This window comes from Megalops cyprinoides, chromosome 23 (assembly GCF_013368585.1).
Source record: "Megalops cyprinoides isolate fMegCyp1 chromosome 23, fMegCyp1.pri, whole genome shotgun sequence".
Taxonomy (NCBI): domain Eukaryota; kingdom Metazoa; phylum Chordata; class Actinopteri; order Elopiformes; family Megalopidae; genus Megalops; species Megalops cyprinoides.
Genome location: NC_050605.1, coordinates 5,767,288 through 5,787,406, shown reverse-complemented (window position 1 = coordinate 5,787,406; position 20,119 = coordinate 5,767,288). Strand labels below are relative to the sequence as shown.

At 42.1% G+C, this 20,119-nt stretch overlaps 1 protein-coding gene across 1 annotated transcript; it reads left to right on the top strand.

The window, feature by feature from the left end:
- The first annotated feature begins 9,050 nt into the window (after positions 1–9,050).
- Positions 9,051–19,989, top strand: slc26a3.2 (solute carrier family 26 member 3, tandem duplicate 2). The gene is made up of 21 exons (XM_036518407.1): positions 9,051–9,118; positions 9,672–9,813; positions 10,468–10,607; positions 11,308–11,418; positions 11,799–11,959; positions 12,491–12,655; positions 12,810–12,962; positions 13,198–13,280; positions 13,399–13,546; positions 13,914–14,027; positions 15,495–15,572; positions 15,666–15,761; positions 16,251–16,357; positions 16,562–16,631; positions 16,911–17,003; positions 18,038–18,133; positions 18,244–18,471; positions 18,786–18,840; positions 19,138–19,283; positions 19,666–19,734; positions 19,963–19,989. Exons 2-21 carry the CDS (start codon positions 9,683–9,685, stop codon positions 19,987–19,989), a joined length of 2,271 nt encoding a protein of 756 aa, XP_036374300.1. The 5' UTR covers positions 9,051–9,118; positions 9,672–9,682.
- Positions 19,990–20,119: the final 130 nt, after the last annotated feature.

Sequence of the window (20,119 nt, the reverse complement as noted above, 5' to 3'; positions counted from 1 at the left end):
TGGGGTTTTGTTGACAAAAAAATCCTGTGCCCTTTATTTCCTGAGAAGTTGCGTGATGGTCTGTAACATTACAGGATGTGCTGTGTATGGCCCATGTCTTCAGTAAGCCATCTTAATAGGTTCCCCTTTCAAATTCAAATGCAGAATGCAGAGTGGTAGGTGCAAATGCTAACGTTCCTTACCCCACGCTAATGAATATCAGGTGGCAAACCTCCAGGCGTGGTGACATGCCCACACCTATTTGATTCATTTTATGGCTGGAGACATGCTGTCCTTGAACTTGTTATCTGGGAGACATTAATTGCGTCTTATCAGCCATTAAGAACCATGAGTGCTGAACCAAGAATATCAAAGTTACCGAGAATGAGGTGTTTTAATGCTCTGGCGCTCAGTCTTGTTGAGTACAGAAATATTCAAGTTTTTTCAAGCTCTTCTTCAGCCAGTGAGAACAAATGCAGTTAAACTGGCTCTTCACTCTGGCAACCCACTTCAACATTTAAATGTGATAATTCTTCTGTGCGGGTGGCCAGTTGGGAGGCAGATATCCCTCTGAAGGTGAGCTACAGTAACTGTGAGAAAGGGAGGCACTGTCTCAGTAGCGACTTTCTCCAGACAGACAAATGGTGATGAAGAGAGGTAACTACAAATCAGCACCTGTGTCTCAGTGCCCAGAAATGACTGTCTATGGAAAGTTCAGAAAGCCAACACTAAAACACCAGTGTGGACAGGAGGATGGGTTTCCAGGTAGCTATTGGACATCAATTAATCTCCACTTTTGGGTCCCAGATGCACCAGACAGACAAAGAACAGACAGTCTACAGATAAGCATCACCCTGCTTGTGGGAGGAGTCTGGGAGGAGTCTCTCTCCCTATGTACACTCTAAGCCTGCCACCTCCTGAATGATTATCACAGGCTTCAAATCTAACATGATGGCACTATGCCTACAGCTGACTGATACAAAAACTTATACTGCACAATGATTTATTTTAATTATGACAGCATGCATAGTTTACTTTTCAATTAAACAGTAGTAGGTTTTATTACTGTTAACCTGATTTATGAAGCTCTCATATTGCCTTCAGACTACAAATACTGCCAATGTTTTCATTAATTGTGGTTTTCAGCTCTCTGTGTCTGTGTATGCACCTAAATATTTGCAGATGTTTCACCAAGCACTCTGTCTTTCGAATTTAGTTAGATTGTTAGTAGATTTGTTTAGATTGACAGTAATTATGAACTAATTCATTGATATTTTTCCTGCATACACTGAACATACAGTTGCTGAAGAGTTGTTTTAAAAGAGAAAATGTTGCCCTGTTCAACTCTAAATAAATCGATAAATACAGTAAACGAGCAACTTTCTTTCTTTTTTCTATCTGCCTGCCTGCCTGTCGGTCTGTCTGTCAGTTGGTCTTTCTTGCTCACTTTCTTAAGCATAATCATCCAGTCTCCTTTTGGGTTAGTGAGCTGGAGCAAGCAAACGGGTCAGATAAACCCTGCTGTCAAGAGAGGAGCCACCATATGCACAAACACACAGACTCAAATGCACCGACACGCTGTACATATGCTGATATCATCCCATTATGAGAGGTAATGAGCACACAGAGGAACCTGTTGACTGACTGAGTCAATAAAAATCAAGTGCTGAATGGCAAAGGCAATAAAAGATTGTAACAAGTAAACAGATAGCAGGGACAGAAATAGATCACTCATTTTTTCCTTAAAGCAGGAAAATTCCCCTGTCCAATTCTGGCCCTGTTGACAAGAACCAACTATAAATAGGTTCAAGATAATGTATCGTTTGTTCAAACGAAGTACCACTTTTAGAACTTCTTGTTGTGTCATACCATGTATTTTTAACAGTGTATTGCAGCACTACAGAAAATCATGTAGTATGGTATACAGAATTATGTAGTACTTTTACAACATTTACAGTATACATGTACAACAGTGTAATCATAAATGTACTCGCATCTTGTAAGGTGCTGTGGGTAAGAGAGTCTGCTAAATGACAAAAATGTAATGTAACATAATATCAAAAAACATCAACACCCTAATCGACATATAGGTTGACCAGGAAACAGTCAATAAGCAGTAATGTTTTTTCTAGTTAGCGATTTATCTAGTTAGCCATTTTCATACCTTACTGAAATGGAGACATGGAAGACATGTCAAAATAATAAAAAAATGAGAGTGTATAATCTGTTTCCAACAGAAATAATAGAAATCTTACTGGTGCTGCCCATTGACACTTTGTAAGGTTTGATAGACATAATCTATCACATCTTGCTTATCCAGGCTTCCCTTTGGATTTTTGCAATTCTTTATACATTGCTTCTTATTTTTACTAAGCTTTACAAACAAACTTTGACACAAAAGTATGGGAAACAATTTCATTATTTGACGCAGTATTTTCATTTTAATAACTTTAATAACAAGACATGACTGGTTCACAAGAATATAAGAAAAGGATTTCAGTGGCTGTCGTACAGGAGGATCAGCTCACTGTGCTACAAAACGTGTCACTTTAAAAAGAATTGCAGGTCAAAGGGTAGGTATGCAGCAGGACACAGAAATGTGAAGAATGTGTAGACATAAGCAGGAACCAACCCCAACAGCTCCAGCCATGAAGCATGAAGACACAAATTAAATCTTGTAGTACATATTTTTTAATGATGGCACCCTGCTTGCCGTTATTACAGTTTCAAAATGAATGAAAACAACTATCTGAAGCAATAATAATGCCTGGCCTGTTAAGAAAAGGAAGGGTTTCTTGTTACCATTTCTGAACGGTACACTGAAAATGTAACGCGTTTAATATCGTTTATAACAATGCCACCCAGAACTCAGGGACGTAATGTCCTAGGAAGATGAACAACTACACGGATGCTCTGTCCTGAGCCTGTGTGTGTGTGTGCGTGTGTGTGTGTGTGTGTGTGTGTGCGTGTGTGTGTGGGCAAACTCAAAAGCAAGGACAAGACATTCTCACATTTCTGCATCTGCCGTGTATCGCATCTATTGTCCTCACAGTGTTACTTTTGAAACCTGAAGTGAGCATGTAGCATTTGTAAAATGGTTCTGTAACTACCCCTGCTTATGTGATGGGAATCAACACCCACGCAGCACCTAATGTTCTTGCACTATTGCTTCAATGTGCAACAATTTAAGACATGTAGCAATTATATGCGGGCATTGTGAATTAACTTATTGTTCCTACAGCTTTAGAAAGATTTACAAAATTGGTAATATTCAGCCCTCTTGGTAGTGGTGTCTGTGTTGCAAAACTCCATAAAATGGACCTCGCCTTTGGGGACACGTTGTTTCTTGCAAAAAAAGTTGTTTCAGTCTTGCAGAATTTGTAATTTTAAGGTAATGTGTGTCTGTGATATATAAAGTGCCTGCAACAAACCTGCAAAATGAAGTGTGTGTGTGTGTGTGTTTACCTGTACAGTGAGTGCATGCTTTTACCTATACTATGTGACATGCATGTGTTTACCTGCATAGTGAGGTGTGTGTGTGTGTGTGTGTGTGTGTGTGTGTGTGCACGTTAAACTTCTTTCTGTGACATACCTTAAGCGAAGTACCTGTGATAGTTCAGCTCTGCAAGGATCAATGAATGTTGGTAACAGACACACTGTGGACCAGGCACCCCTTTGATCAGACAGACAGACAGGGTTCTCCTGCTCCTAAGTTCATGAAATGATGAATGTAAATGTGTTCTGTCTTCTGTCCTCTTTCTCACACCTTCTTTTAATCCCTTTCTCTTCTCTACTCTCACCCCCTGTCTCCCATAGAGGGATCTCTTATGCAATGGACCTGAATTCTTGCCATGGCGGCAGCATTGTCCAAAACATTCCCAGGGGGTGAGAGCACTTCCTGTGACACTCCCCCTACTTCCTGTCCTCAGAGAACACAAGGGTTCATTGTAACTTGCTATGCTGTTATTGTCATTACTGTTAAGAGACCACATTTTCATGTTAATGCTTGATATGCTTTGTTGCTTTTCCTTGTTGGGACAGGTGGAGGGGTACCCGTGGATCTGCTGTTCAGTCAAAGCTTCTCATTAATCAATTATTTCCATTATGGGCTTAAATTTTGAATAAAATACATTAATTGAGTAATCCTTATTGTCTTGTATTGCAACATTACTAATTTACCAGCATGTTGTAATGTTCTGGTGATAATCTTCAATAAACTACCCATTATTTAATTATTGGATGTTGCATTCATTTAATGACACTGCAGCCAATATGGATTTCAGGAGGATCTGAGCCTGAGGATGGGCTTATGTTGCACGATTTGGCCACAATTTCACATCAGCATGTGATCTCCCGGTCGTTTTTGGCATTACAGCTCAGGAATGGGACATCCTGGGCTGGTCAGTGTGAGAGGGTCAGTGACCTCCCAGATGGTTGCCTTTTGGGAGCCACTTGATCATTGCTAAGCATCCTGAAGAAACCATAGCAAGTTCTTTCCCTGATGTTTCCTGATTGATTTGATAGATATGAATTTCCAATCAGTCAACACAATCCCACCAATCAAACTCTAAAGGCTGCTGTTGATTTGGTCATAGCGGTATATATTTGGCTCTGAGCCCAATGAAGGGATCATACCTGGCCATGAGCCAAGGTTGTTGAGCCCCATTTGTACATAAACAGGGAAGAGAAAGGGGAGAGATGGGGTGGAGGAGGAGTGAAAAACAAACCTATGTCGAATTTAATATCTGTTAACTAATCAGATTTATACATTGTGCTTACGTTAATTATTATCTGCTTAAAAAGATACAATGATTTAAATGCTCAGTACAACAATGGTTGAATTGTTTTCGTTTGTTTTTGACATCTGTGAGGTGAAAACACTTTGATGTGAGTAATCCTTTAGATCATGATTTTCAGGTTGACCATCAGCTCACAGTACCACTTAACATGTTCTCAGGTTTTCACCTGAGGCTGTGAAAACATCAGGTCAATATTACACGCTCTAACCAGCCTTTGTATATGGGATACCCAGCTCAGGGCACTGTAACACTTACTCCCTCCGTGCCGACATTCCTGTGTCTCTAGTTATGAAGGTCTGAATGATATCGCCATGTCTTTGAACACAAGGTCAGTGTTTGCTTAGTTCTTGGCTCTGACAGCTTCCTGCTGGTAAAAGCACGACTCCCCCGACACGGCGACCGGCACCGCCACCTTGCCCGCCAGAGCCGCGGAATGGACTGAACCCAGGTGAGTCTGAGGGCTTTACCTTTCCACAGCATGAGGAACTAAACGTGAGGTCAACCTGATGCTTCCAGAAGCTTCCATGCCACACTGAAAGCAGGTGTGCCAAGAGCAATGTGGTTATCCTGCCATCAGTGCTGAGCTGCCTCAAAGAACAGTATGACAAAGGGTTGCAATGACTACTTTAATGATTGTCAGATTGATTTTTCTCTGTGGATTTCTTGGAAAAGTATCCCTCAGGATCCCACACACTTCCTTATCTCAGAAAACGGATGTCTACTTGATTAATTACATAGTTTGGATCTGAATGCTCCCCCTTTCACTCCAGTTTTCAGTAACTGACAGGAACATGATGTTTTTTTTTGCCCGCAGTATAAATTTGTACAGTGGTGTGATTGTTTTAACTTGTGGCTGAGCTCCATGTTCTGATTTCTTCATTGTTATTGCATTTATTGCTATTGATAACATCTGTTTTACTTATAAACTGTCTTTGGCTATTGTGCAGAAGTGTTAAATTATTCAGTTGCGTCCATCTTGGCACACTCTTACAGTGGTGAGTGATAAATATTTATTGCTCAGGTTGAAAGTCCAGGTTGTAAAATGTCCCTCGGATCTGCCACACATTCCTTTCTTTTGATATCAACCCTACTTTGAGTAAATAAAGGATTTGGCTAGATTACCAGTCAATACTTTATTAATGTGACTCATAAAATTTAGTGTACACTAATCTAGAGCAACTTACACAACTTTCTGTTCATAACTTTTACATGTTATTCATCCATGCAACAGGCATGCAACATCCATTGCAAAGGCAATTTGTGATTAGTAACTTGCTCACAGTACAGCAACTGCCTACCTGGGAACTGAACAAGCAACCCTACTGGAGCACTGCTCCTTCTCTGCTGCTCCACACTGCAACCTCAGGACATGTTTTACTGAAGGAACCAAGGGAAAGTGCTTGGTTGGACAGTCCACGCACACAGGCAAAAACTTACTTGGGGGCTTCAGACAACAGCTTTGTGCCTTTCACAGCCTTCGCAGTAACAATTATAATTACCTTTTACTATTGCAGAATAGCATACCTCAGCATTGTCTCATTTCTTCAGTATGAGTTGAGCAGATTTCCCTTCCAAACTCTGATGGAAATCAGCTACATGTATTTTTCAGCTTACAGTAAGCACAACCATCTTTATGTAATGCAAGGCTAATTCTGACTTGATGCCAGGTGGCAAGCCTTCAAGCTCGTGACTCACCTTGCACGATCATTTAGTCCTCTTTTATTGGTGGAAAAAATTCTAATAAATGGAAACATTGTGTCCTTCAGCCTTATCTGTAAGATCTAATCAATACTTTGTAGCCACTAAGAATCTTCGGTCATTGACCTGAAGAACAGAATGAAGTGTCATTCATGCACAGTATTTAAATTTACTATTTTCAGCTCTTCATGGGACCAGAGGATTTGATTCCAATTAAACTGAGGACCTCTTTGGGCCTAATGTAGCTCAAAAGTTAATATATAAACTCAGATTGACTACAATTTTTATACATACACCATCACTATTGAAAGATCACTTTTGATCTTATGTTCATCTTACATGACAGCCAGACATGTGAACTAGCTGGGTGGCAGAAATCTCTTTGAACATTTGCTATGAGAGCATTCATAATCTTTTCTGTCATGAGAGCATTCATAATCTCTTCTGTCATGAGGTGAGCAACTTAATCTTCTGATGAGTTGGCAAAACGCAATAACAGTGGTCCACAGATAGAGACTGTCAATGTGTGTCTCAGTGTCCATCTCATCACTGTTTGACATCACCCATATGGACAGAGAGGGAAGGATGCCAGGTAGCTGATCTAGTCACCTCTCGTTTTGAGTCACCGATGCACCAGACAAAGAGAGTAAAGAGAGTCTACAGACATGCATCACCTCTCAGTGTTTGGGAGGAGCCTCTCTCCCTGTGAACCCTGTACACCTGCCACCTCCCAAGTTGTGATGGCTGGCTTCAAATCCAACATGGTGGTGCCATGCCTCGGGCTGACTGACCCAAAACTTACAGCGGAAATGATCGATCAAGTCAACTCCTGACCCGACCACGTTCAGTTTATTTCAAATTCAAACGTTATCTTTTTTACTCTTCTGTCTGTTTTATGTAGCCTTGACGTTGCTTTGAGACAGCTAATACTGATGACAGCCATTTTAAGCCGTTTTGCAGCTCTGTACCTATGTACATGAATCTGAATTTCTGCACATTGAAGACACACTGAAAATCCCTACCAGCATCTGACATACAGCTGGACTGGTAACTGTTATGCTCACATTCACTGGTCTGGGAGTGCTATAAGCCTGGTCTGACACTGTTGCTCATTCAACTTGAACGGATCCACTTATGCTCCATTGTGCTGGAAGTCGCTCTAGATAAGAACAACTGCTAAATGAATGTAATGTAATGCAATGAATACCTCATTCAATGCTTCGACCCTTTAAATGCTTTTCCTCTTTGGCAGTGGTACAGGTCACATAAGCCCTGCTGTCATGATAGGAAATGCTGGCATGAACAGAAAGAAGCAACCAAATTCACTCACTCACTGCAAAGAGCATGCCCACATTACATCATCCAGACAGATAAAATGTATGTGGATCAATACAAATCAATAAAGCAATGAAGCAGATACGCAGATAAAGCTGATCGCTGATAACTTTCCCAGAGTCCCTGTTCAGAACTTTTTCACAGAAGAAAATATCTCCTTCTTATCTCTATCCGACTGACACACCCCGGGTGTGTGACACGTCCTCTGTTTCACACTAACGCAGGGTTTATGTGGAAAAAGTTGACCCCCTTTTGTCTTTATCATCACACAAGACCATTTTCAGTCCCCCACTACCACAGATAAAACAGAGATAAAACTGTGAGGGCACACTCCAGGGCTCTTCACTGTCTGTACATACAGACCATATTTGGAACATAAACTGGTGGGATGGGCACAGTGTTTCCCACACCCTGTTTCTAAATAGTATATATATTTCTGAATGTGTATACATTTTTGTAAATGTATCTGTACATTCTAAAAGTACATATACACTCTAAATTCATATTTTTAAATGCATATGCATAGTCTAAATGTATATTCATAAATGTATATGTATGTTCTAAATGGACATTTCCAAATGTAAGAATATTTCACAAATGCATACTTATAAATGTATACGTGTATGCCTTTGTTGATAGTTTGTCACAATAAAAATAAAGCATCCATACATAGAACATAGGCTGCATTACAGCAGTGATCAACCATTCATCGATACTCCAGCTTATGACTATGTTAAGATAAAAAACCCACTAACATCTCTGAGTACTACAGGAAGCACATCAGTGGCTGTGTTCGGTGCCTGGTTAGTCAGCTGACTACTGTTTACAAGGCCCAGTAACAAGCAGTACGTGTAAACAACTTTTGTCGTGCATCACCATGTTTTTCTGGGACAACCTGCATATCTGGAGACAATCTGCAGTTCTAACCAGACAACCTCTCTACAACAGACTCAGTATGCACTCTCACCTTACCTACTGTGCGTATATGGCAGGCGAGGTGTCGGTGGTGGGGGTCTGGCTACAACGGAAAGTCACCAAGGAGCACAAGGCACGATGCCAAATGTTTATCTGGAGGAACAATGGTCAAGGATAAGGGAGAAAACTTGGCCATTCATGTAAGATGAGCATCATAACTCGCTGTTAATAATTACAGGTACGATAAGTTGGGAGATGGGATTTATGGACAGATGGGCTCTTAAGGGTCGCAGATAGTCTCCTGACTTAGCTCCGCGTGGATCTCCAGAGGGGAGGGACACTCGCGTTGGGAACCTTGAAGCCTCTCTACGTTGCTGTCGTTACAGATATAGGTAAGATATCCAAGACACATCCGAGAAGGCAATTAATCGCTGCATTCATTTCATCTGTACGTTTAAGAAAAGCTGAATCAAATGAACCTACAAAGTACTTCTGCAACAGATTGAAAACTCAAAATTGATAGACTAATATACAAACCAAGATAATAGATATGCCAGCAAGGGCTTTTACTATTTTTACTATTACCAGTATTTTACTCTGCCTAATATTCCTATTTATCAGATAATGAATTTAGAGGTGTTTCTTGCTAAGGATTCTGACACAAATCAGTGTCAAACTGCTTAAGAACCTAATGGAGTGTCTTCTAGTTGCTGACAAAACCCCCTGAATGACGTTCTGGCCTTGCCCTGAACTTGAATTTGTTGGAAACATGATCAATTCTAATTTGACAGCCGTTGCTTAGCAGTCTTCATTGAAGCACTTTGTGGCTAAGACTGTAGCACTGAGTAAATCCTGAACACATTGACTGCTGTAATCTGAGTCTTGGCTCTGTCCAAACTGTCCTGATGATTCCCCCTCGTCCTTGCTTTCCATGAACCACACCAGATTGATCCATCATGCTACGACCGGCCATGGCGCAGTACACAGTCACCAGGCCACTGTACTCCGAGGACTCGTTCGCCCAGGATCACGAGAAGATCTACAGGCAACGCAAGACCCTGCTGGACCATGTGAAGGCATACTTCACGTAAGAGCACCTACTGTCAGGCATAAAAGAATTGGGAAACTCATCTGTTTGCCAGTCCACAAAACACCCATGTTTCCGTATAGATGTTTTTGCTTGATTTGCCACTGTAAAACATTCACGACTGCAGACATTCTGCCATTTCTGGAGCTATTGTGAGACACAAACGGCTTGATTAATTCTGATTTAGTTTGATTTCTTTCCCTTAAAATGTGAGTAAGCTTTTAAATACTGTGAAGAGCCCTGACACCCAGTGATGCTCTGATTTCTCTCATACAAAAGAAAAATCCATTTGCCAATCCATTTACAGTATTATTTTTCATCTTCATCTTATATAATTATATCAAATAGCAGCAGTGTGGTATAGTGATAAGGACCAGGGCTTGTAACCAAAAGATTCCAGTTGAATTGCAAGGTGGGACAGTGTTGTTGTATCCCTAGACACAGTACTTAACCTTAATTGCTTCAGTATATATCCAGCTGTAATAATGGGTAACATGTAAAAGTTATAGGTTAAGTTGCTCTGGATAAGAGAATCTTCTTACAAAAATGTGATGTAACTGACACTGAGCTGATCCTGTTTTTTCCACCCTGTGTAGACAGTGTAATGAATATGCTGGGAAGAGTTAAGATGTATTTTTGTTGTATGTGTTTCAGTTGTAACTCGAAGCGAGCGAAGAATACCGCCCTTTCCCTGCTGCCCATCATTGGCTGGATGAGAATCTACCGCATTAAGGAGTGGCTGCTGAGTGACATCGTGTCCGGAATCAGCACTGGATTGGTCGCTGTCCTGCAAGGTAACCCCAACTCCTGGTCCCCCAGGGTGAATGGACACCAACCCCATACCCAGACGCCTGATGCCAATTGGCATCAGTTTAAAGTATTGAGGCAGATTCAAGAAGCAGGCTTCTGCTCTGGAGATTTGTGTTTGCTCTGTGTCACTGGAGGTCATTTATCTTTCTGAGATTTACAAGCTCAGGTTGTGATGCTCCTGAGATCCAGCCACTGGGCTCCTCCATAAAAAATGATGCAATTAAAGTTGTGATGAGGAAGAAAGACTGGATTCCAAGTTGTATGTTCATGTGGCTGTACCGTTTCACATTTGCAAGTAATACATGTATCTGTCGATGGTGGGGCAGATAGGTGCTACCCAGTGCAGCGCGTGTATGTGAGCAGAAACTACAGACAGACCTGAATATGGCACAAACTCCCCTTTAGTTCTGCTTCCTTAAAATCGTGAATTTAAATTCGCCAAACCTTCAGCAGTTCCAGATGAGAGAAGCCCCTTTTATATAAAAACCATAGCAGAAACTGTGCAAATTTCCTCTCATAGTCAAGCTAGGCTGATCAAGATCTGTTCCAACGACCTTCCTCATTGCTTGTATTCGCAGCAATAAATTGTATAAGCTATAAACTGTGCCAAACTTTACCATGTGGTTCCACACAGTTGTCAACGTGGTTGAATAAACCACCATTTTTCTCGGTTTGGTACCTCAGGTCTAGCCTACAGCCTGTTGGCCTCTCTCCCTCCATGGTACGGGCTCTTTGCAGCTTTCTTCCCTGTCATCACTTACTTCTTCCTGGGCACCTCCAGACACATCTCAGTGGGTGAGTGGGTTTCTCAGCTTCGCAGCTGGTGTTTATGCCAATACATGTAGAGCTTGCATGTATGTATGCGCGTGTATGAACACGTTTTCACAAACTAGGACACACAGCACATAACATGTCAATACAGAACATTAACTCTTAGGTACAGAAAGGGTGCAAGTTAAGACATAAACAATACCTAACAGCCAAGGAACAAAGGTTTCCACGTCACTATATCGCATTCCACATCAACACGTGGGGCAGTGTTAGTCAATCTCACCTATATCTGCTCACCTCCTTACCTCATGCACAGTGACATACAGATTGCATGTGTGTGCGTGTGTGTGCATGTGTGCATGCGCAACACACGTGTGTATCATGACCCACCCTCTCCTCTGCAGGTGCATTCCCGGTCCTGAGTCTAATGGTGGGGGCGGTAGTGACCCGGCTGGTTCCAGATGAAGGTCCTCCAGCCAACATCACAGGCTTTGAGGGGTTGACCCCAGATCAGCAGAGGGTCGTGGTGGCTGCCTCTGTCACGTTCCTCATGGGAATCTTCCAGGTAAAACATGCCAGTTGACCAGGTTTCCAGCATTGTCACTGGGTCAGCATACAATATCCATACAGACAAGAACAGAGATCATTTCCGTTATCTCTCAACTGAATGCCGCATTAGTAACATTCCCTTGTATCACAGATGGGTGTCACTTCAATATAAATATCCACAGGCTGCAGACAATCAGCTCTAAGTCAGAGAGATATACACACTTATTGGAACAAGTAATGAAATTACATGCATTTTGTCAAGGATTTTAGTTCAAACTGAGCTTGGTATGGTTTGGAGAACGCGATTTGGAGACAAAACTTTGAACATCAAAGTTTGATTGTGTAATTAATCCAAAATCAACCAAACAAAATGAACGATGATCTTGGTCAGTTTGGGTGTAGAGTAGGAATAATTCCCTTGTCTAGCTTTCATCTGGGTGGAGCATAAACAATCTTCCTCTGTGTCTGAGATAGGTGTACTATGAATAATATTCCCTGTTTATGAGATAGGTGTTGCATTAATGTTGTTTCCCTGTCTGTCTCCCAGTTGGCCATGGGGCTGCTGCAGGTGGGCTTCATTGTAATGTATCTGTCAGACACACTGGTCTCTGGGTTCACCACAGCGGCTGCCGTCCACATCCTGGTGTCGCAGCTGAAGTTTGTGTTGGGGCTGGTGGTACCAGGTCTCAGTGGACCTCTTGCCATCATCTATGTGAGTGCAGTTTCAGAACATAAAGTGTTTTACTCATTTGTGGGCTCTGAAATGACAAGATAGCATAGTCTTCAAAATCTGAAAAGGTGTTAGCATAGTCCTAAATATAAGCCATAATCCCTCCGGATGATTCTGATGCACTGATCATTTGCAGACTCTGGAGAAGATATTCGTGCAGATCACAGACACCAACATTGCCGACCTGGTGACATCCATCATCGTCATGGTGGTGGTGTTCATAGTGAAAGAGCTGAATGATAGGTACAAGGCCAAGCTTCCTGTGCCCATCCCCATAGAGGTCATCATGGTGAGTGTCCAGTTACAACTGCACTTCACTATCAGCCCCACAGAGGGCACTGCAATGCATCATAACCACGCTATTGCTTGCTTCATTGTTACCATTGTGGATTACTAGAACAGCTAAGCCTTAATTGTTATCGCTCTCTGACGTTTAAAACAAAGCCAATGTTGTTGCAATGGAGGACAAATCAGATGCTTTGCCTTGCAGAGGCTGAATGAATGCTCTCTTACTTTATTTGCAGACCGTTATTGCCTGTGGTGTCTCGTACGCGTTCAACTTCAAAGACAAATACAAAGTGGATGTTGTGGGAGCAATACCAAAAGGGTAAGATGCTTAATGACTGATGCAGGTTCACATGGAAACCTGTTGCCTGTGCTGCTGTTTTCAATGGTGCTGAACATCTCTGATTGACTGGATTCCCCTCTCCTCGTACTCTTTGCAGGTACGAGCCGCCGATGGCTCCGAACATGCAGATCTTTGCGCAGACCGCCGTGGAGGCGTTCCCCATGGCCATTGTGGGCTTCGCTGTGGCTTTCTCTGTGGCAAAGGTCTATGCTACCAAACACGACTACCTCATCGACGGCAACCAGGTGTGCCCAGCATTAAAGAGCGGGTGGGGAGGGGGAGGTGGGATCGAACATATTTTACCTTCAAAATTAGACTGTATTGAACACTGCAGTTTGAATTACAGATTAATTTGGAATCCCTTACAACAGGAACATGTTTGTTCAGTCTGGTTGAGTTGGGTTGTTTGGGTTCAGGATCACTAGAGGAGTACCCCAACCAAGTGTAGTTTGTGTCAAGGACTCTCCAGTGCAATGCTTGTAATAGCTTGTTATTGGCATGTTCTGCAAGATAAATAGGCTTAAACATCTTTGTCCTGATTTACTATTGCACCATCTTGGACATCCTTTTAGATATGAGCACTTGACATGATGTTCTGTCTCATCCCTGAAGGAACTCATTGCTTTCGGTGTGAGCAACATCTTTGGGGCGGCCTTCAGATCGTTTGCGGCGAGCACAGCTCTCTCCAGGAGTGCGGTGCAGGAAAGCACAGGAGGTAAAACCCAGGTGAGCCCCCCACTTACCTGGCCATTCACTGCAGCTGCAAAAAAAAAATGGCAACGCAATGTATGCTAAGCGATTCCACAAATGTGACCCTATGACACGAATCACTCCACAAACACAGACTGCTGTTCCTGCTTTTACTGCTAATCTTTATCGCCCTCTGCTGGTAAGTTCTTATATTGCTCTGGCAGGATTCATCTGATGTTTGCAAACATCGGACAGGCCAGCGTTCACAAAGCTCAGACTGGCCAATAGGTTCAAATACACATTAATGAACATAGAAATTTACAGTCTAACAGCACTTCTGCTAGCTTAATTTCACATTTGAAATGACCACTTGTGACACCAAGAAGCTAAAAATAAAGAAGCCGAGGTTTTTTCAGCTCCAAAAAATCTTGAATCCAAAGATTCGACCCTGGTTATTTTTTCTTACTAATAAGAAGTACAAAAGTTTGTGCATTAAATTTTCATGTTGAAGCTTTGATATATGCAACTATGAACACTGGAGGCTTCAGTACAAGCTGTGTATGGGGGCTAGTCTGTTTTGTTAAACAATAATTCAATTGTTATTGCTATTGATAATGTGTTTCTTGAATGCAATATTTTCCTTTTTGTTTGACTTTTTGACTAAAATAACATACTGTAAAAGTAGTTAAAATAATTTACAAATAGTTTACAAATTCATTAAAGAAACCTGTGCCATTTGAAACCCCTTTGTTTCCTAAACACTAGAGTCCAGAGGTCTGTTCTATGGATCTTTGATTCAATTACTGTCAATCAACGTTTTGAAAAGTAAATAAACTAATCAAGCGCAAACTTAATGAGAATTCTGGAACTTTGAGAAGGACTGACCGCTGAAACTTCTTATCTCTTTGTTCAGATATGACCACATACCATATGTATGTGTGCATGTGTACATGTGTGCACTACTCATGTATGTGTCAAATGTATGTGCTGTGTTAGGGGTCCAGGCATGTTTCACCAGTTATGTCCTCTATGTACCATCTTTCACACAACTTTAATAGATGCATTTTGTTCTCTCTGTTTGCCGATCTGCATAAAAACCTTATCCTAAATCAAACAATGTAAAATGTATCATGACTCTAAAGTATCCATTCCAAGTTCCTTAGAACCAGGTGGTTAGAAAAAAAGATATGGCAAATACATTTGCCAAGTACCCTAAACCTAAATTAGATATTGCTTGTTTTTGCCCTTTTCACATTTTCCCACCCATCTTTAAACAGTTTCCCAGTCCTAGTTTGACGTAAGTTTACGGTCAGATAGAATTTTGTTTGACTTTACAATGTTTCTTCTTTCCTTTACGAGAGATTATCATGCCAAGGAAAAAAACACAAAGTCCAGTAAGACTGGAAATTCCATTTCTGATCCAGATGGTATGGTGTTTTCTCATTTGCCAAACGAGGTGAAAGGATGTTAAACATTAACTTGGTTTGACTTGGTTAACTTCAGGTTGCTGGTCTACTCTCCGCCATCATAGTGATGATCGTCACGTTGGCGATTGGATTCCTGCTAGAACCACTGCCAAAGGTGAGACTTCAGTAACCGTGCTGTCTACAAAAAAATACTTGAAAAATATTTGAAAATCCTGTTGTTTTGACCCTGAACCTTTGCGTTTCCCAGTCAGTGCTGGGTGCTGTTGTGATCATCAATCTAAAAGGGATGTTGATGCAGTTTCGAGATATCCCCTACCTGTGGAGGAAGGACCGGCCCGATTGTGTGAGTGTCTCCTGCTACTTCCTGCCTGACTGTCTTTCAGGAAACTCCTGTAATGTTAATAAGATGATATCCATCTGAGCTCCTCTCACCAATAAGTGACTGGCTCGATAATGTTAAAAACTCCCATGTGAGAAGAAAGGATAGATCACAGACTCAGAACTATCAGAACGCTGCCCCCCCTCCCACATTCCCATCTCCTTAGATGGTATGGCCGCTCACTTGTGTTGGTGCCAGTTATTTGTACATTCATCTCTACACTGTCTCGTCTGAGAGAAGTCACCTCCAATAGCTGTCACTGCTACAGTTTATCTACACATGAAGAGTAAATAAGAGGGCCCCCTACTGGCTAACCCACATTGCTACCTATGTGACTTGCTCCTGTGGTCTTCCATCTCAGCTATGCCGCCATTAGTATTCTATGAGCTTTTAGAGGATGCCCATGAAGACACTCTCCAGCTCTGCAGTGTGTCCCTCTCCTCCTCCTCTCAGGTGGTGTGGATTGTGACCTGCGTTGCCTCAATCCTGTTGGGTCTGGACCTGGGGCTGGCTGTGGGCCTGGGGGTGGAGCTGCTGGCTGTGGTCTTCAGGACTCAGTTGTGAGTATGGACACCATGTCATTGGAATAATGGACAAAGTTTTCCATCACCCAGCACATTCGCACCATGTTTTCGTACCGCTTTGAAAGAGCACTGGCATCGTATTATAGCTGTGTTATAAATATTATAGCTGTGTTAAAAATTTAAACCCCCTTGTGGAGATAGGAATGAATGCAATGATTGTCTGTCCCCACTGGTTCACAGCCCTCGCTGCTCTGTCCTGGTCAACATCAAAGGGACAGACATCTACAGAGACCGCAAGGACTACCTCAGCGTAAGTCTCTGAGAGGGCTTTTTTATAGTCGCACTCTCTGTCTCGTCTTTATCTGTTCATCTATTTATCTGTTTCTTAATGTGTGTCAAACTACAGCATGCAATGAGTCTGAAAATATGTCACAGGATATTATAGGGACTTATTATAGGGGCTGACAATTTTGTCTTCGAAACAATTGAATAACCCATTCACGCTTTGTGTCTTTCCTGTTATCTATAACTTTCTTCTTTGCAATACTGGTTCTGCCTTCAACTTCACAACTGTTTCATAATCTTACAGATTTACGAACCAGATGGTGTGAAGATCTTCAGAATACCCTCACCGATTTTCTTTGCCAACATTGAGTTCTTCAGAGGGAAACTGGTTGAAGCTGTAAGTATATTACACGCACCACACACTTTTTACTGATTTGTATTAAAATAAATTTCCAACTCTGTCTCTGAAGCAAAAAAGCGTGCAGTATTTTATATTGCTGTTTATGTTGGAATGGGATATTATAAATGCAGTTTACATCGGTCTGGCCATAAAAGCAGGTGCCATGAACACACCCACTGCAATCTTTTTTTCTTATCTGGACTTACAGACAGTTGTTCAATAACAAATCTTTTTTTATCGGCCTGCCTCAGTAAGATCTCAGCCTTATCAGGTATCGGAACAGTCTGATTGGATTGTGTAACAATAATCTGACCCTCTGAACAATAAGGAAAGAGATGTAGGTGGAAAAAGAAAGGAAAGCGTCAGTCCTAAGGTTCCTTACCTCTACCCGCTAAATGGTGTCAAATTCCCTGGCTTTTTGCACTTTGATGTTCCTAGAGTGTTTGAACTTTTATCCCAACAGAAAGGTGTCAATGCTTGACTTTTATTGAAGTCTTTAAGGCGATTAGGGTAGGCTTCATGCGCTGAGAGTGAGCTTTCACATTTTCATACGCTGTAACACTCTGTGGTGTTGCGTCAGGTTGGTTTTTCACTCTGAGTCCTAGGTCAGTGTTTCTTAGTCCTACTCCTGGAGGCCCACTGTCCTGCATATCATCTATCTATCCTTGCTCTAAACACACCTGATTAGTGTGATTAACATGCTCTTGATTAAATCAGGTGTGCTCCAGCTAATCAAAAGTGCCACTGATGAGTTCAGTCAGGGATGTAGAGCAGGGAAAGATGGAAAACATGCAGGACAATTGGCCTCCACGAGCAGGATTGAGAAACACTGTTGGTGGTATTTAATGTGCAACATTTAATGCTTAACAAGCTTAATACCCTAGGGAAGTATTTTCAGATAGGATTTAACCGTCTTAAATGCTGATCCAGTTTGGGTTTAACACCCATTTGGGTTAACTCTCTCAGAGTGTAGTTGTAGATACAGTAGTGTTGTTTTGTCTGGGATTGAACCACCTGTGATGTCGTTCCAGGTGGGATTTAACCCCCTGAGAGTGTTGCGGAAGAGGAACAAGGCCCTGAGGAAGATCAGGAAGCTCCTGAAGAAGGGAGAACTGCAGATTACAGATGTGAGTTCCTGTGCTATGCTTGCGTCAACCCATAACACAAATATTGTGCTCACCTTAGTGATGGTTGGCTGATCTCTGCCCCCCCCCCCCCCCCCCCCACCCCGCTGCAGAAGGGGCTGATGCAAACAGGCTCAGGGCCCATCGAGGAGTCGGAGGACGAGAGCAACATGGAAGACCTGGACCAGCCCACCAACTTCCAGGACCTTCCTGTCCAGGTCAACTGGAATGCCGAGCTTCCTGCTGGAATCTGTGTCCCCAAGGTCGACATCCACAGCATCATCCTGGACTTTGCGGCCGTCTCGTTCCTCGACATCTCTGCACTGAAGGGCCTCAAAGCGGTAATGTTCACTTATGGATACTTCATCTCTATTTTTCCAACAGCTGGTGAATCCCAGAGATGATTTCGCTTGTTGATTTTGAAAGGGATTGAATGCATGGCTGTCTAATATGATGGTAGACCGACCATAATATCTTCAAATGGTCTCATGAGCAAACCTGCTGTGAGTTCCATAAATTCTGATTGGCTGATCACTTGTTGTCTACCCCCCACCCCTTATACTGGTTAATTTTGTGCAGCTAACCTTCATGTAATGTTGCTATGATTTACTAGCACTTTTTATACTCAATATCTAAACTCTGTCTATCCCTGTAGGCACTGAAAGAGTTCATCCGAGTTGATGTGGAGGTCTACATTGTGGCCTGTGATAGTAAGTTACCTGTTATCTCAAATAAGGCTGGCAAATATGAAATAAAGATAATTTAGATCTCTCTCCATTCCTAGAAAGCAGTCATAAAAGCTGCAAAAGTGCTATTAGTTGTAAAGATGAGATTATTTAGAGCTGATATGATTGATATGCTGTCTTACTGAAAAAGGGTCATCATAAAAGCTGACTGATTTCTTGTTTCATAACAATATGTTACTAACTAGTATTATAATGGGTAGGTTGTACAATACCAACCAGAGGTACAAACTGATATTAAATGACTGATTTTCCCTGCTATAGCATACATCCTGGAGAAACTGCACAGCTGCAAGTTCTTTGACGACGAGATCAAAACGTCCATCTTCTTCCCGACCCTCCACGATGCCATGCTGCACACATTGGAGAGACATCCCTGCCAATCACAGCACAAGAGCCCATTTGAAAAGGTACAACCCACCGGCGCCTCCTGTCTTAATAATGCATTCATTATGAGTCCTCCTCTGATTGGCTGCTTGGCTCTGTTGCCTGGGGTAAGAAGGAGTTGTTGCCCACGACAGGACAGAAACCCACTCCATAACAGGTGCACATGTCAGTTTGAGGGCAGTTAGCGAAAGAGAAGGAAATGTGATACAGAATACCTAGGCATGATGAAAGCCAATCCAAAGACCTACTGACATCAGTGCAGTCCCTGCTAATACAACAGTCACCTGAAGTGCAGCTTTTACTGCATGCAAGATACATTGGCTAATCCAGAATCAATCTAAACCATGAAAAAAATCACAATTATAGTACAATGTGCTAATTCCAGCGCTCCTTACTCTCTTGTAGGTCTTTACTCACAGTAACCATGACAGCCAAATCAATGGTGGGAGCAGCTTGCGGAACAGGGACAAGGTGGTGAGTGACAGAGCCAAAGCCTGGCTTCCTCCATGTCTCCTTTTCACCTGAGTTAGCTTAGTGGATACTCCTCTGTGATGTCCTAAACCTCAGCCTGATCCTTTTCTGTGATGACCCTAGACATCTGCTTCATCTTATTCCACACACAAATTATCTGAAGTCATCTAAGGTCTATGAATCGGAATAAAATCCTGTTCTCAACGAGAATCTTTATGGTTGTTTCCTCAGGTCTCAGAGCCAGAAACCAAGTTCTAGTCTGGACAGTGCCTACTTCCTGTGTCCTGTGGACAGAGCAGCATCTGCTTCCTGTGTTTCCCCAGTGCAAAATACCTGGGACTTCACTTAACATGTTTCTGAGCAAGAGAAAAGATGGAAAGGGTTTCTT

Coding starts and splice junctions, on each gene's coding strand:
- slc26a3.2 (XM_036518407.1), top strand. CDS start 9,683: ATGCTACGACCGGCCATGGCGCAGTACACAGTCACCAGGCCACTGTAC. Junction 9,814..10,467: donor CATGTGAAGGCATACTTCAC/GTAAGAGCACCT, acceptor TATGTGTTTCAG/TTGTAACTCGAAGCGAGCGA. Junction 13,547..13,913: donor ACCTCATCGACGGCAACCAG/GTGTGCCCAGCA, acceptor TCATCCCTGAAG/GAACTCATTGCTTTCGGTGT.